We start from the raw sequence: 15715 nt of genomic DNA, 5'->3' as shown, positions 1-15715 counted from the left end.
CGCTCTTCTAACCCAACATACTCTAGAGAGTGTTGACACGTCTCTTGGCATGCTCGATCACCAGGTCTGTTTCCAGCAGAGTAGATATGGGACATCATCATACAATTACTCTGGCATCATTCACAAACATTATTAATCGTCCCTGTACTTACCAACCAAGTGCATCAGGCATCGAACTCCATTTCAAATACTGACATCCGATACTTGAGCAACACAATGCATGCATGTCTGCACGCTTGCATTCGACCTTCTTACAGTGCTCCAGCATTTCACGTTTCCAGTGGCTTATCTCGCACTTACGTTAACTTGCGATCTTGCAGTGTTAATCAGTTAAATATGTTACCCTGGCAAATGTATTCCAGACCTTCCACTGTTCTATATTCTTTTAAATCAGTGTATTTATGACTGTAAACTATTTTTGTTCAAAGTAGTTTTCGCTTTTAGTCTTCCAAAGCCTATATTTATGTAGGACCTCTAACTAGTCACCACAGCCGTCTGATGCCGAAGAAAAAAGGAAGCCATCACTCTCTTCGCCCCGTACATTGTTATTCACATTACTACCATGTTATGCATGATCTGCTATCCATCCTGGCTTTTTTAACTCTCTCTCAACAAACTTTTCACTCCATTATCGAGAATTGTCTTAATATGTTTCATTTCCTGATCTTAATATTTTATTTCCTAATGCTGATGTTTCTCTGTAGCTTTTTAGCCAGCTTCTCCTCTTTTTATGTCAGTCTTTTTATGCTGGAACATTCTTTCCTTTCCGTGTCTTGTCTCTTGTTCAACAACAATAATTTATTTTCTAATTTGTTTTCTGCCCATTTTCTACTGAGTTTCTGCCAATTTTATGTCTAGTACGTACAACATAATCTACAGACGTTGCCTGACATCATATTCATTAATTATTATTGATTATGCTGCATCATCTTACATTGATGAGTTTCTGGCTCTTCTACATAGTCTTCTTCGCTGTACTCTCTATCTTTAGTCTTTCCTGCTACACTTACTTCTCGTTGGTTGTCTTCTTATGTCAAATGGCTGATGCTATTTGTATACGACAAATTGGGTGAATACCTATCAGGCTCTCTATCTTATAAAATTTCAGCGTAGATTCTGTCTATCTTTCTATATTATCAGACCAATGGATGAAGTTTTGTTGACTGCCTGTGTGAATAAAGCTTTTAGACTGGGAAAAGTATTCTGACAAGGGAACCTCCCCATCGCACCCCCCCAGATTTAGTTATAAGTTGGCACAGTGGATAGGCCTTGAAAAACTGAACACAGATCAATTGAGAAAACAGGAAGAAGTTGTGTGGAACTATGAAAAAAATTAGTAAAATATACAAACTGAGTAGTCCATGCGCAAGATAAGCAGCATCAAGGACACTTGCAGTCAAGGAGAGCCGTGATCCCGTAATTAGCGAGAGCAGCTACGGAATGAGAGGTCCTAGGTTCAAGTCTTCCCTCGAGTGAAAAGTTTAATTTTTTATTTTCAGTTTATGTTACAGACTCTTATGTTTTCATCACTTTTTTGGAAGTGATTATCAGATCCACAAGAAAACCTAAATCGGGCAAGGTAGAAGAATCTTTTTACGCATTCGCCAAGTGTACAAGTTAGATGGGTCGAGAACATATTCCTGTCATGTGACGCACATGACGTCACCAGTGTCGTATAGAATATATCATACTTGTTTTCCCGTGGAGGAATCGGTTGACCTATGACCTTGTGATCAAATGTGTTCGGTTCCCATTGGAGCAGCGCGTCCTTTCGTCTACTAATCGTACGGTTTTGCGGTGCGGTCGCAAAACACAGACACTAAACTTATTGCAGTGAACAGAGACCACAGACGTCAATGAACGAACGGACAGATCATAACTTTGCGAAAATAAAGAAAGTACAATTTTCAATTGAGGGAAGACTTGAACCAAGGACCTCTCGCTCCATAGCTACTCACGCTAACCATGGGACCACGGCGCTCCTAAGCATACATTCTCCTTGATGTTGCCTATCTTGTGCGTGGACTACTCAGTTTGTATATTTTACTAATTTTTTTCACGGTTCCACACAACTTCTTCCTGTTTTCTCGATTGATCTGTGTTCAGGTTTTCAAGCCCTCTCCACTGTGCCAACTTATAACTGAATCGGAGGGGGGTGGAATGGGGAGGTTCCCTTGTGAGAAGTATTTGCTCAATTTGGTGCAAACATTAAATGTAAGACATCGTACATCTGTGGCTGACCATAATAGGTAATTAAAGCCCGAAATCCTTGAATCACTGGGAGAGAATATGTTTTCATAAGTCCACTGAAACATTACTGATCCCATTCTCATTGTTAAAATACCTTGTAAGGTCAGACTCATATATCGTCCAATAACTTGTTGGATTCTGCTCTCATTAATTGTAAAGGCATGTTGAATACTCTGAATTGCCACTTTTAGGCCTGTAGAATTCAGGCATCAACTGAAATGTGTCCTGCAACAATATCAGTTCACTATCAGACAGGATTATTTTACAAAGCGTCAGTCAAACATCGGTGACTACCACTACAGATCTATGATTTCAAATAAGAAAAGTGAAGTCACGACGAATTTACACTGAAACTGGTCTGCGATGAATAAAAAGGAAAATTTCTGTCAGCTCGCCTATGAAACTCCCTGAGCTACAGAAGGTTTTACAGCTGGCGAAATATGGCTACTGTGTCCATCTCCACTCAACCATGCCCACACAATAGGATTGACAAAATTTTTCGTGATCTAAAATGGCCGCCTTTATCAGTAGGACACCAACAGGTCCGACTACCACTTTCGTTGAAGCTGTTGTTGCCACGAATGGTTTCCATAAACTGCCACTAGACGTTGTCACATACGTCTCTCGCAGTAGGATATAAGCCACGGATCTCAACTGATTCCGCTCCCTCAGCTGCGGTGTTACCACACATCATGTGAGAGAATTTCTCATCATACCGCTGGGAGAATAATCGTGGAAATCCAAGTTAAGGGTTCTTCCCCCATAGTTAATTCATAAGATAGGAAACCATCTACATCCACGTCTACGTGAGTACTTTGCTATTCACAATAAAGTGCTTGGCGGAGGGTTCTATGAACCACCATCCAGCTGTATCTCTACCGTTTCGCTCTCGTACGGCACGTGGGAACAACGAGCACTTAAATTTTTCTGTGCGAGGCCTGAGGTCTCTTATTTTGTCGTGGTGATCATTTCTTGCTATTTAGGTGGGTGCCAACAGAATGTTTTCACAATCGGAGGAGGAAACTGGTAGTTGAATTTAATGATAAGATCCTGTCGCAATGAAAAACGCGTTTGTTTTAATGATTGCCAATCCAATTCACGAATCATATCCGTGGCACTATCTCTACCACTTCGCGGTAATAAAAAATGAGCTGCCCCTCTTTAAAATTTTTCGATGTCATCCGTCAGTCCCACCCGATGCGGATCCCACACAGCACAGCAGTACTCCAGAATAGGGCGGACAAGCGTAGTGTAAGCAGCCTCTTTAGCAGACCTGTTCCACCTTTTAAGTGTTCTGCCAATGATTCGCAGTCTTTCGTTTGCTCTACCCACAACAATATCTATGTGATCGTTCTAGTGTAGGTTATTTGTAATTGTAATGCCTAAGTATTTAATTGAATTTATAGCCTTCAGGCTTGTGTGAATTATCGCGTAATCGAAATTCTGTGGATTTCTTTTAGTACTCGTGTGAATAACTTCATACTTTTCTTTGTTCAGAGTCAATTGCCACTTTTCGCACCATACCGATATCGTGTCTAAATCATTTTGCAAGGTATATGACAGCATCATCTGCAAACAATCTAAGAGGGCTACCCATATTGTCCCCTACGTCGTTAATATAGATCAGGAACGACAGAGGGCCTATAACAATTCCTTGGGGAACGCCCGATATTACATCTGCTTTACTTGATGTCTTTCTGACAGTAATCACGAATTCAGTCGCGCAACTGAGGCAATATTCAATAGGTACGCAGTTAGACTAGGAAAGCCTTTATGAAATTTAAAAATATGGAATCTTTTGACATCCCCTGTCGATAGCACTAATTACTTCAAAAGTATAAAGACTTAGTCGTGTTCCACAGGAACGATATTTTCTAAGCCCTTGCTGATAATGTGTCAATAAAACGGTTTTTTTTTGAGGTAATTCATAATGTTAAGACAGCATATGTTCCAAAACCCTACTGGAAATCGACGTTAGTGATTTGGGCCAGTAATTCAGCGGATTACTCCTATTTCCCTTTTTGAGTATTAGTGTGAGAAGAGCAATTTTCCAGTCTTTAGGTGCGGATATTTTTGTGAGCGAGCTGATGTATATAATTGCTAAATATGATACTTTTATGACAACATATTCTGAAAAGAATCTGACAGATATACAATCTGGATCGGAGGCCCTACCTTTGTTAAGTGATTTAAGCTACTTTGCTACACCTAGGATATCTGCTTCTATGTTTCTCACTTTGAAGTTATTCTTGATAGGAATTCAGGAATATTTATTTCTTCTTATTTGGTCAAGGCGTTTCGGAAAACTATGTATAATAACTCTGCTTTAGTGGCACTGTCACCAGTGACTTCACCATTGTTATCACTCAGTGAAGGTTATTGACTGCTTCTTCCCACTAGTGCGCTTAGTGTATTACCAGAATATCTTAGGGCTTTCTCCGAGATTACTGGACAGAGTATTCGCTGAAAACTGAAATTGCTCCCAAAACATCAGCACAGTCGTTAATTTTGGGGAAATATTTAGTGTTATCTTACGCAAGTCAGCTGTGTTAGGAACTGAAAACGAGTCATGCAACAAACCTGTAGAAGGGTGTATAGATCCCCATATATCGTTGCCTCGTCGAACGTCACAATTAATGAAAGGAAAATCTTTATACGAGACCTACAACTTCTGCTTCGTCAAAAACGTAAAATAGCGACATTCGATTTCTTGACTTTATCACTTGGCTAACTGCTTAACATGTCGCGCTGTGATTGTGGACAGTCTACACGTAAAGTGACTGAACTCACCGCAGGAGAGAGATGGTGATGTCATCAGGCTGGGGAGTCGTCTGGGGAGAGGTGGGAGGCACAGCTGTGGCTGGGCTCCGGCCGTCGTCGCTGTGGCCACCGTGCGGCTGTGAGGAGGGGCCGGTCCTGCTCTCTCCAGCGCTTGGCGTGCTGCACAGAAGGAACACTGCTTCCAGAAGGGTTTTCACATCGAGTCCAGTGGGCAGATTACCACAGACGGTACAGCTGAGGTACTGTCCACACACACATAATAGAACACACACTGCCAACGACAGTAGTGGCCCTGTAAGATGAATGACAGCATTCAGGTAATCATACATCTTCCTTCTCCTCATTTTCTCATACCTGTAGCCTAGCATATTACACAATATTTGGTACAAAACAAAGCATAAATATAAGATTTGTACAAAGTTCAACAATTGTGCTTAGAACAACCATTGTTCAACATAGTTTCAATAGACAACAGCATAATCACAGACAAATTTGAAAGACAGTACCCCAGCAATGCACTTGTGGTACTGCCGTCATGAGATGGTGTTTGCAGCTCGTGTGTTAAGGGGGGTTCGACGTAAAACGGGCCGACTTGGAGCAGAAGAGGCACCACAAGACACTAATTTCTACTGCCTATATTTTTACAAATAAATTCATAGAGTTTTGTCAACATGACCACGATTCACAATCTTAGCAATGGAAGATCAAAAACATAACGAAATTAATTCTTTTACAAGTGAAATTTCATAATTATTTCACTTAGTATTGTCTGCATTTTTTGCTATAGGTACACTTTTCTTCATAAGTAAGAGAGATTCCTAGTTAAATTTTGCACGGCATACAATACATACTTAAAGCTGTATGAAATATCATCGATTAAACGTGTACTGGCAATAGCAGCGTCAATTCACGATGAATGACTGCTAGTTAGACGCATGTACAGCCTGTGTAGAATCAGTGAATGTGCTGTCCATTTATATACGGGGTAGGTATGCTAATGTCTGACTTTGAATTAGGGAAGTCTGTGATGACCTGGACGCTCATGACGAGCATTTCGGAATGCACGACTTGTTGAGTGTTCGAGTAGCGCTGTGGTGAGTGCCTTCGTCATGTGGCGAAACCAAGGTGAAACTATGTCCAGACGTCATGGCGTTGGGCGGCCAACCCTCATTACATATCTCTAGCGTTGTAGGCTGGGCAGACTGGTAGAACACGACAGACGGTGCAGGCTACAAGTGTGTCTGAACACACAGTGCGCTGAAGACACCTAACAGTGTGCCCCTGCAGCTGACGACCCATACATTTGCCAATGTTAGCACCACAATATCAGCAACTATGACCGATATGGGCACTTGACCATTAGCAGCTCCTGGACACCTATGCTGTGGGACAGAGACAAACTGGCGCTGGTCCCATTGTGCTCTAGGGATATTCACGTTGACATTCATAGGTCCAGTACAGATTGTGCAAGACACCACGATGGCCAACAAGTATTATACACTGGTTCCAGAGCACATACTCCCCTTCATGAGGATCATATTTCCAGATGGCAGTGACATTTTTCAACCAGGTAATGCGCCATATCACATGGAATGGAAGTGATGGAGTATTTCGAGGAACAGAGTGGCGAGTTTCAATTAATGTGCTTGCCCCACAACTCACCAGATGGGAATGCGATCAAACAATTCTGGGATATGCCTCGACTTGTCGTAAGAGCTTATTCCCCAGGCAGGAATTATTGGGAATTAGGTGCCTTGTGTGGGCAGTGTGGTGCCAGTTCCCTTCCAGACTATGACATGTCACTGCTGCTATCCATTCCAAAGGTGAACATATCAGCTGTTACATAGGTGATTATAATGTTCTGGCGGATGAGTGTTTATGTTTTAGTCTCCAGTGTTATCTTACACAAGTGAGCTGTGTCAGGAACTGAAAACAAGTCATACTAAAAACTTGTAGAATGTGTAGAGATCCCTTGTATCTTTGCCTCATCGAACGTAACAGTTAATGAAAGGAAAAGCTTTATACGAGACCTACAACTTCTGCTTCGTCAAAAACGTAAAATAGCGACATTCGATTTCCTGACTTTATCACTTAACGTGTTGCGCTGTGACTGTGGACAGTCTACACGTTAAGTGGCTGAACTCACCGCAGGAGCGAGATGGCGACGTCATCATTCTGGGGAGTCGTCTGGGAAATGGTGGGAGGCACAGCTGTGGCTGGCCTCCGGCCGTCGTCGCTGTGGCCACTGTGCGTCTGTGAGGAGGGGCTGGTCCTGCTCTCTCCAGCGCTTGGCGTGCTGCACAGAAGGAACACTGCTTCCAAAAGGGTTTCCACGTCGAGTCCAGTGGGCAGATTACCACAGACTGTACAGCTGAGGTAATGTCCACACACAGATAATAGAACACACACTGCAAACGACAGTAGTGGCCCACGTAAGATGAATGAAAGCATTCAGGTAATCATTCATCTTCCTCCTCCTCATTTTCTCATACCTGTAGCCTAGCATATTACACAATATTTGGTACAAAATGAAGCATAAATATAAGATGTGTACAAAGCTCAATAACTTTGCTTACAACACCAATTGGTCAACATAATTTCAATAGACAACAGCGTAAGTCACAAAAAAAATTTGAATGACAGTAACCCATAAATACACTTAATGTGGTACTACCATCATGAGATGGTGTTTGTAGCTCGTATGTTAAGCGGGTTGGACGTCAAATGGGCCGACATGGAGCAGAAGAGGCACCACAAGATACTAAATTCTACTCTCTATATTTTTACAAATAAATTCATAGAATTTTTGTCAGTATGACCAGGGTTCACAATCATAGCAGTGAAAGATCAAAAACATAACGAAATGAATTCTTTTTACATGTGAAACTTTATAATTTTTTCACTTACTATTGGCTATAGGTACACTTTTCTTCATAAGTGAGAGAGATTCTTCGATTAATTTTGCACAGCATACAATCCATACATAAAGGTGTATGAAATTCTAGATTTTATTTAATTTACAAGAAAATGAATGACCTGTTACATTTTAAACTTCAAGTTTAGAAAAACACTCAAATTTTATAGTTAATTATCTCAAACTTTACCACAGTTTTTAATAGAGATGGAAAATTCTAGAGTTTTCCATTAAGGAGTTTGTGTTTAATAAGGATACCACGTTGGAAAAGGAATGGGATATTTATTTTGGATGTTACATGTACCTGAGAACAGAAATTTGTGTTTTGCAGAAAATGGCCATTAAAGTTTCTGGCTGCATTTGGCATCTTTTAGAACTGTTCAGCACCATAAAGAGGTGTTTTCCCATTTTGTAAATACGTTTTCGTCTTTTCCACATTCCTCCACTTCCAAAAATGATTTACGTGCTTTCACTACACGCTCTCTGTTTATCGCATATAAAGCTTTGATGCAGTTCGCTTTGCCCTTGATTCCCATTTTCTCTAAAGTACATATCCAGCTTTGCACACCATCATTAAAACATGTAACTGCATCATAAACACCAACAGCAAGTGCATCTCTTCCACACAAAAATTTGTTTTTGCTATCTTTTCCATACACATTCTATAAAGCTTGCATTGGGGTTTGGGTGCCGCCATCAAGACATTTCTTCTATGTCAATAGTCCTTTGTTACACGTATGTCCATCTCTGGTGCAAATATAAACATTCGAATTCTACACAGTGAAATACACGTATGTATGACAGCAGACGTCAGTGGTAAGGGGTGTAGTGCTTCACCTTGGTACACATAGGACCAAATAGCGTGCCTTATAATCACTGAAATATATTTGTTTTATACATAAAACTATTCAGAAAGATGTACTCTACAAAACAGACATATTTTCGAAAAGTCGATTTTTTAAAAATTTTTGACTTCCTACCCGCTTAGGAGACAGGAATCGGACTATAGGGGGAAGAAATTGGAGACAGGTATCTAAAAATCTCTTTGGGTTCTTTCGTCGCTGTTGTCTATCAGAATGATGCGAAAATAATCCCAGAACACGAAGAAATGGGATATAAATGAAGAAGGAGTTGAATTATGCCAGTGATATGATGTTGTGCAAGGTTGTTAGTCTGTGGCATTTCGCTTCCGAACATTATTGATGGCCCAAAACAACACAAGGACCGCAACGCTCGCGTGACGTGAGATGACATGGTGAATGGCGCCAGTTCTGCGCTGGGTTCAGGATGACGACAGCCTAAGTCGCCAGCTGCCCCAGGCGTCGCGTCGCCCCCTGGGTAAACGGCAGACAGCCCGGCGGCTGTATTGGGGGTCACCACTGGGTGAGGCAATGCTGCGCCGAAAACTGGAGTCGACCTATATGTCGGTGTACAGCGAGAGAAATTCGAAAGCGCAGAACTGCTCCTTTGCCAAGCAGACTACTGTCACAAGGGACGTCATTTCCGCCTCGCCGCTCGCTACTCGCCATCAAAGACAACTGAGGCGTCAGGTATTTATCGTATAGTGAAAAAGTTGATGTATGAGTACTAGAAGTAGACATATAACATGTAGGGATTAATTCTTGTCACTTTACTGTTCCATCAAGTCGTTAGACTTCCATGAGTCTTAGACAGAGTTCTCATACGCCATTACCGAGCAACAGCAGCACTGCGAGTTTTTTCTGTATTGTGGTATTTTAATGCCTCACAAGGAAGTGACAAAATAGCCAAATACAGTATGTCTACAAGGTACAATGTCGTTGATAAATGTTGCATATTATGAAACGAATGAGGTACGATAGAAGACAGTTACCGAATTTTCAGATGTTTAAGTGAATTTTGCCCACTCATGGTGAATAGAAAGAAACGCTTGCTACTTACTTTCACGTTCCATGCATCAAATTGCACGATAGATCGTCATGTCGTGGAATGAGTCATTTTAGATTCAAATTGCCAGTTAATTTATACGTCTATTTGTACTCTAAACATCACCATACAATTGCTATTCTTTTTCCCCTAAATGGTAACAAGAAATACAGATTGAGTTATCAGTTCCCACCCATAACCTTTTACACATTACAAACATAGAAAGTCTCCTACAGAGTAGAAGGAGTTCTCAAGCAGAAAATTTTTCAATTTATTTCCTAGTTTTAACATACTGTCTGTTAGACATTCTATATCACAGGGCAAGTGGTCAAAATTTTTTGTTCAAACCAACCTAAAGAAAACCTTAATGTTCAGTAATGAATGTAATTTTTTCTTCTCTTATTGTAATCATGTACCTCAAAGTTCCTTTTGAACTGTAGTAGATTGTTTACAACAAGCTTCATGAGGGAATAAATATACTGTGAAGCGGTAGTCAGTAGGCCCAACTCCTTAATCAGATGGCTACAAGACGATCGCGAGTGAGCGCGACATATTATTGTTACAATTCGTTTTTGGGCAATGAGGACGTTATTTCTTAAAGATGAATTACCCCAGAACATTATTCCATATGACATTGCTGAATGAAAAGAAGCAAAATATGTCAACTTACTGATTTATCTCTTTTCTAAAATGGCTCTGAGCACTATGCGACTTAACTTCTCAGATCATCAGTCGCCTAGAACTTAGAACTAAATAAACCTAACTAACCTAAGGACATCACACACATCCATGCCCGAGGCAGGATTCGAACTTGCGACCGTAGCGGTCGCTCGGCTCCAGACTGTAGCGCCTAGAACCGCATGGTCACTCTGGCCGGCTATCTCTTTTCTAAATTTGCTATGATTCTAAGTGCAAATGTAGCTAAACTAAGTTTTTTTTTTAGGATTTCCCGAATTTATGTTTTTCCAATTAAAATTCTCATCAATATGGATACCTAAGAATTTTAAAAATTTCCACCCTATGTATTACTTCACCACCATGTCTTACACTTATCACTGATGCAGTACCCCCTAGAGCTGGAGAACTGTATATAATGTGTCTTTGTGAAATTCAGTGTGAGACAATTTGCAGAAAACCAAACAATGATACTTTTGAGAACTTTGTTTACCATTTCTTCCAGTTCTGTATTAATACTGAGAGTGATAACAATACTGTTGTCATCTGCAAAAAGAACTAATTCTGCTTGCTGTACATTAGGCGGTAGATCATTAACATATATGAGAAACAGTAGTGAACCTAAGATTGAGCCTTGGGGAACCCCATATGTGATTTCCACCCAGTCAGAATTATGTCCCTGAATTCTGTTGGTTGAGTTACTACTAAATACAGCTTTTTCCAACCTTTTGGTTAGATATGATAAGACTGACTACACCATCAACCCTACAAAATTTATCTAGCAGTATACTATGATTTACACCATCAAATGCCTTGGATAGATCACAGAAAATACCCACCTGTGCTGTTTTGTTATTTAATGCTTGTACTATCTGGTGTGTGAACATTTAAATGGCATTCTCAATAGAGCACCCCTTCTGAAAGGCAAACTGTGATTTGATGACAATATTATTGTTGCCAAGGTGAGATAATCTTCTACAATACATCACCTTCTCAAAAATTTAGGTAAATGATGGAAGCAGTGAAACAGGTCGGTAGTTTCTGATGTCTCTCTTATCTGTGAAATAAAAGGTGTCACATTCAAATTCAAAACTGAACGCTATTCAGTCTGTGAATCCAAAGAAGGGTGAAATACACCGTTTTAAACAAGTGTACTGTCACAAGTCACTGTTTCAGAATATATAATTCGATGCATGACAGATAAATTGAAGCGATCCGAAAAAGCGGTGAGATGTCATTCTGGCTTCTTACACAAACACGCCATCAGCTGCAGTGTAACTGATCAAGGTTTCAAATCTCCATGACTGGTAGACTGGACACCACAGCACGTTTATAAAATGCCTGTGAACAGTGTCAGATGTTGTGTGATACTTGTGAAGGATACAGAGACACTTTCTACGCATGCATTATCTGCAGCTAACATAATTTGGAAGCTGCTCCACTCTTGATCTCCAGTTGCATGGCAGGTCTAATTGTGCAGCAATAAGATTTTGGGGATTTAGATGTTATAATGTAGCAGTGTTGAATCGCACATGACCACGAGGGCAGGCATTATCGTTGTCAAGGTGACAGTCTGTCACGTCTTGTCAGGACAAGGGAAGAATGCCATATTGCACACTGGGCTCACAGTGACCCCTTTACAACTGTACCTACCATCTGAGTCCAAATAATGGTCTTTTATCAGCAATGTGTTATCCCGCACTTTGGTTCAGAGATTCATTTATTGGTTTATTTATTTATTTATGTCATTTTCTCAATACCCTCTCGGGTGGAACAGCGATCATTGCAATTTATAAATAACAGACTCATTAGCCAGAACATTATGACCACCTATCATCGATTAAACGTGTACTGGCAATAGCAGCGTCACTTCACAAGGAATGACTGTTAGTCAGACGCATGCACAGTCGATGTAGGATCAGCAAATGTGCTGTCCATCTGTAGATGGGGAAGGTATGCTGTATGTCTCAGTTTGAAGGAGGGAATTTTATGACGACCTGAACGCTCATGACGAGCATTTCGGAATGCACGACTTGTTGAGTGTTCGAGGAGCACTATGGTGAGTGCCTTCGACATGTGGCGAAACCAAGGTGAAACTATGTCCAGACGTCATGGGGTTGGGTGGCCAACCCTCATTACATATTGCAAATGTTGTAGGCCAGGCAGACTGGTAGAACGCGACAGATGGTGCAGGCTACAAGTGTGTCTGAACACACAGTGCCCTCAAGACTCCTAACAGTGTGCCCCTGCAGCTGACATCCCATACATTTGCCAATGTTAACACCATGACATCAGCAACTATGACTGAAATGGGCACTTGACCATTAGCAGCTCCTGGGCACCTATGCTGTCGGACAGAGACAAACTGGCGCTGGTTCCATTGTGCTGTAGGGAAATTCACCTTGACGTTCATAGGTCCAGTAGAGATTGTTCAAGGCACCATGATGGCCAACAAGTAATATACACTTGTTTCAGACCACATACTCCTCTTCATAAGGATCATGTTTCACGATGGCAGTGGCGTTTTCAACCAGGTAATGCACCATATCACAAGGAATGGAAGTGATGGAGTATTTCGAGGAACAGAGTGGCGAGTTTCAATTAACGTGCTGGTCCCACAACTCACCAGATGGGAATGCGATCGAACACATCTGGGATGTGCCTCGACGTGGCGTAAGAGCTCATTCCTCCGGTGAGGAATTATTGGGAATTAGGTGTCTTGTGTGGGCAGTGTGGTGCCAATTCCCTTCCAGACCATGATGTGTCACTGCTGCTATCCATTGCAAAGGTGGACATATCAGGTATTACATAGGTGATTATAATGTTCTGGCTGATGAGTGTTTATGTTTTAGTCCTTAGTAGCAGTTTTCATTTAGCCTACTGGTTACTGGTTTTGGTACACAATACCACCTCAGAACATCCTCTGCCATGCTCTTGGGAAACTACTAGGTACCTCAAATATGCAAGCTTGTTTTTCTCTTATTTCTTTCTTATTTTGAACATTATAATATGGTATGTCTAAAATATAAGATTTTCACTGTCCTTATTTCTGTCTACTAGTAGGCCCCAACATTTATATGGATATCGATGTGGTGCTCTACATAGTGGCATTCGTTATTTCAAATCATCTTGCCTAATTTTCCTATTTCATTATACATATTGCTATTAACACTACAATGATAACTGATACTATAATTGCAGTAAAAACAATATAACTCTTACAACTATTGAAAACCTCTATTAATACTACATCACCATGAATTTTCTCTAGAAGTTACAACTACTACTGTTACTACTATGTTACTACTAACACTTGTTACTAATATTAACATTAATACAAATACTTATACTGCAGTTACAAAAGATAACATTATATTTTCTGACTCAAAGAGAAAGGTTAGTAACTTACTGACTTGTATAGGTTTGCTCTTTCCGTGTACAGTAGTCTAAGGTGGACGCACATACACATGCAATTTATTAGAAGGTGGGTCAAATAAAAGCAGCCAGAGATTAGAGTTCTATAGTACAAAGCAATACAACAGAGGAAAGTAAATGCAGCACTAAGATGACTATATCAGCTGTTGAAAATGACCACCATTCATCTCTTGATGCTTTTGGGCCCTGGTCGGTAGGCTGCTGAAGGCAGATCGAAGGTTGGATGTTTGAATTGCTGCAGTCTCATCTGGAGTGATCTGCTGCAGTTCTTGATGACTATGAGGGTTGTTGTGATTGACTCTGCTCTTGAGGGCTCTCGTGCAGTGTAATAACACACTGACAGATCAGGTGACAAAGGTGGCCAGGTAGGGCCCCAACCAGACTGACCTAGGCTAACAACTGTGAATCATGAAATTGTGTACCTGTGATCAAAGGTTCGGCTTGCTGTATGACCAGTTGCTCCATCTTCTTGGAAGTAACTGAACGCCTTTCCCTCCTCCATTAATGCTGCCACAAATAGCTCCCAAATGTTGGCAATGTGATGGGCCAAAGTCAGCAACTGATTGAAGAAGGTGAAACCGGTAATGCTGTGTGCAGACCTTGCACACCAAAATCCAACCTTATTATCGTGCAAAGGTGTTTCGTGGAAGTTCTGCTGACTCTCTGCTACCCGGGCCCTATGATTCTGTTAGTTGACGTAACAACTCAGCGGAAATTAGTCTACATCAGACATAAAGAAAAGATCCATGTCCAAGCCATTCATTGTTATCTCAGTGAATGGACATCCACAAATGTGGAGGTGGTTAGGAACATCTGCTGGTTTTAATGCATGACCAACACACATGCGATAGGGACATACAGGGTGGTCCATTGATAGTGATCAGGCCAAATATCTCACGAAATCAGCATCAAACGGAAACACTACAAAAAGAGATACTCGTCTAGCTTGAAGTGGGGAAACCAGATGGCGCAATGGCTGGCCCATTAGATGGCGCTGCCATAGATCAAACGGATATCAACTGCGTATTTTAAATGGGAACCCACATTTTTTATGACATATTAGTGTAGTACGTAAAGAAATATCAATGTTTTAGGTGGGCCACTTTTTTCGTTTTGTGACAGATGGCGCTGTAATAGTCACAAACGTACAAGTACGTGGTATCACGTAACATTCCGCCAGTGCGGACGGTATTTGCTTCGTCATGCATTACCCATCTTAAAATGGACTGTTTACGAATTGCGGAAATGGTCGATATCTTGTTGATATACGGCTATTGTGATCAAAATGCCAAATGGGCGTGTGCTATGAATGCTGCTCGGTATCCTGGACGAAATTATCCAAGTGTCCGGACCGTTCGCCGGATAGTTAGCCTACGTTATTTAAGGAAAGTGTTCAGCCACTTGTGAAACGTCAACCACGACCTGCAACAAATGATGATGCCCAAGTAGGTGTTTTAGCTACTGTCGCGGCTAGTCCGCAAATCAGTAGCAGACCAATTGCGCGGAAAACGGGAATCTCTAAAACGTCGGTGTTGAGAATGCTACATCAACATCGATTGCACCCATTCCATATTTCGGTCCACCAGGAATTGCATGGTGACGACTTTGAACGTCTTGTACAGTTCTGCCCTGGGCACAAGAGAAATTACGGGATGATACTACAAGATGTTTCACTGCATTACAGAATGGCGATGTACTTCCAACATTATGGATGTCTGGCACATAGCTCGCGTACGGTTGAAGCGGTATTGAATA

At 41.2% G+C, this 15715-nt stretch overlaps 1 protein-coding gene across 1 annotated transcript in view; it reads right to left on the bottom strand.

Annotated features, from left to right (window-relative positions):
* Positions 1 to 15715, bottom strand: part of LOC124553270 (speckle-type POZ protein-like) — a 51296-nt gene that overhangs the window by 11339 nt on the left and 24242 nt on the right. The window contains exon 3 of the mRNA XM_047127155.1: positions 5041 to 5190. Coding sequence (XP_046983111.1) covers positions 5041 to 5190 — 150 coding nt within the window. The remainder of the gene's footprint in view (positions 1 to 5040; positions 5191 to 15715) is intronic.

Source organism: Schistocerca americana, chromosome 11 (assembly GCF_021461395.2).
Source record: "Schistocerca americana isolate TAMUIC-IGC-003095 chromosome 11, iqSchAmer2.1, whole genome shotgun sequence".
In the NCBI taxonomy this organism is placed as follows: Eukaryota; Metazoa; Arthropoda; class Insecta; order Orthoptera; family Acrididae; genus Schistocerca; species Schistocerca americana.
This window is presented reverse-complemented; position numbering and strand designations above follow the sequence as displayed.